This window comes from Egretta garzetta, unplaced genomic scaffold (genome assembly GCF_000687185.1).
Source record: "Egretta garzetta isolate BGI_Z169 unplaced genomic scaffold, ASM68718v1 scaffold101, whole genome shotgun sequence".
NCBI classification, from domain to species: domain Eukaryota; kingdom Metazoa; phylum Chordata; class Aves; order Pelecaniformes; family Ardeidae; genus Egretta; species Egretta garzetta.
Window position 1 is genome coordinate 1,638,525 of NW_009258666.1, and position 2,244 is coordinate 1,640,768.

The 2,244-nt window shown below is 55.4% G+C and overlaps 1 protein-coding gene across 1 annotated transcript in view; it reads right to left on the reverse strand.

Annotated features, from left to right (window-relative positions):
* Positions 1 to 2,244, reverse strand: part of MACF1 (microtubule actin crosslinking factor 1) — a 119,590-nt gene that overhangs the window by 1,060 nt on the left and 116,286 nt on the right. The window contains 1 exon segment of the mRNA XM_035904031.1: positions 7 to 225. Within this exon segment, the coding sequence (XP_035759924.1) occupies positions 7 to 225 (219 nt within the window).

Consider the following 2,244-nt stretch of genomic DNA (forward strand, 5'->3'; position numbering starts at 1 on the left):
CGCTGCGGGTTCCCGAAACATTTTATATTTTCTCTGCCAATCCAAGCCACCAAGGAGGAAGAGCAGCAGGAGGAGTTTTTTGGTCTTTGCACCCAACTTACCTGCCCGACTGGTTTTGGCACCTGTAGAGACTGGTGAGGAGCTGTTACTGGTGTCCCCAGCCAGGGAGGTTCGGCTGGAGTGGAAGGTGGGTCGCTTCAGCTTGCTGCCTGGGGAGGGGGTCACCTTGGGAGGAAGCACACACACACAGAGAGCATCTTTTAGGTGTTGCCGGGGCCGTAACGGGCCCAGATCACATCCGAGAATCAGTATCAAAAGATTTTGACATTTAAGAAACACCCATCTTAACGGTCAAGGAGAACACGAGCTGGCGTTTCAGCAGCGGTTGATAAAAAAACATGAAAAAAGCCCGGATCCTGAAAATTTGGAGGGCAACGGCAGCTTGTGCGTCGCAGGTTGATGCACAGCTCTTCGTTGGGGAAAAAATAAATAAATCAAAGGAAAGCTGCGATCCGTCCGGAGGATGACGGCATCATCTGGGCTCAAAAGCTCCACAGAGAAAGTGAAATCTTGCAAAAATAGGTATTTGGGCATCTAAGCAGCTCAGGACCATTTTGGAAGGTCAAATACAATGCAGTGTCTTGAGAAACGCATCCCGCTGTAGGGAGGCATCAGCGCAGCGGGATCCTGCGAGGTGGGGAGGGGACCCGGGTAGGGTCCGTGCGCCCACCGCCCGAGGCACCAGCGACAAAGGAGGACACAAACCACGGGGAATCCGCTTCGGTTGCATCCTGAAACGGTGCTTTCCCTGACCTTTAAGATGTCGCAAAGGCAGACAGCGGGGTGGAAAAGCAGCGCAACAGGCAGCTCTGCTCCCACCGCTGCGGAAGGAAGCAAAAGGGAAGGCGCTGGTGGGGCGAGGGCGCCTGGATCCAGCTGGAAAGGGCAGCTCCAGTTTCTGTAGAGCAACCAAAGCTCTGGGCCCGGGGCAGCGCTGCAGGGAAGCGACTGCCCGTGGTGTCCCCGTCCCCCGGGGCAGGGAGGGCTCCAGCCCAGCCGCACCCCTGGATAGATGTACCCTAATACCGGAGGGCATTTCCCAATTAGCTGGAGAGGTTTCCCACCACCCCCTGAGATTTTGTGGGTTTTTATGGGAAACATGGAAATCTTGCAATGTCACGAAACTGGAGCTGCAGTGGGGGAGAGGGCGGGGGGCGAGGGGCAGCCGAGCAGGGGGCTCCCCTTCGGGCGCTGGGGGAATTAAAACCCGCTAACGCGTGATTGTGAAGGTGCCATTTTCATCATCAGAGATTTCGGTTCTCGTCCTCGATCCTATTTTATAAACAAGTTAAGAGCAGCAAGCAGGCAGCTTAGGGCAGTTGGGGGGAGTGCTCCTGACCTTCCGATGATTTCAAAATTAATTCCTTTTCTGCGTGAAAGCACCGCCGAGCAAGACGCGGCTGTCTCGCCAGCGCACACCACCACTCGGTGAAGCACCGAGATCGACCATCACCGGTTCACAAGGTCAGGGAAGTCCACGAGGAGGCTGGAACTTTAGGGAGATCAAAGTCTCAGCCCGAATTCCTCCTCCTGGGAGTGTATCAAGCTGGTGCCGGTGCCGACCACGCCACACGTGCGTCCACACGGTGATAAATACAAGCGCTTCTTAAAACCGAAGGCGCCGTGGTTACTGTGCATGCGCTGTAGCTGATTTTCAAGTCTCAACTCGGCTGCTGGGTTTCGATTTTTTGAAAGCCAAACTCGGCTGCTTGTCAATGCTTAAAGGCTACCAAAGCTCGGGGCAATTCCCCTTTTATTAAAGCACCGGAGGACAAACGGCGCTCTCTTGGTTCGCAAGCAGGTGAGCGCGAACGGCGAGCAGTCGTGCTTTGCTCGCAGGGTCGATGTTTTATTTAATCCGAGTTAGAAACCCATGAAAAACGCTAACAGTCGGAGCGTTAGCGGTGCCAACAAGCGCTGCTCTACCACGAGAAAAGCGTTAAAACAGGCAAGGGAGCAGGACTTCTCCGGGCCAGCGGCACGCCGGCCTGTCGGCAGGTCTTCGGGACTGCGAGACCATACTCTACCTCAGTGCTCGGGAGCTGGAAGTCGGAATAATCGAATCCCCTCAGGGGGGTGCCCGCTTTACTGTTTATCAACCAGGGTTTGTCATAACATCGGGAGAAGTGATGTGGAGTCTGTGAAATGGAAAATCCAAGGGGGGGGGGGGGGGGGGGGGGGGCG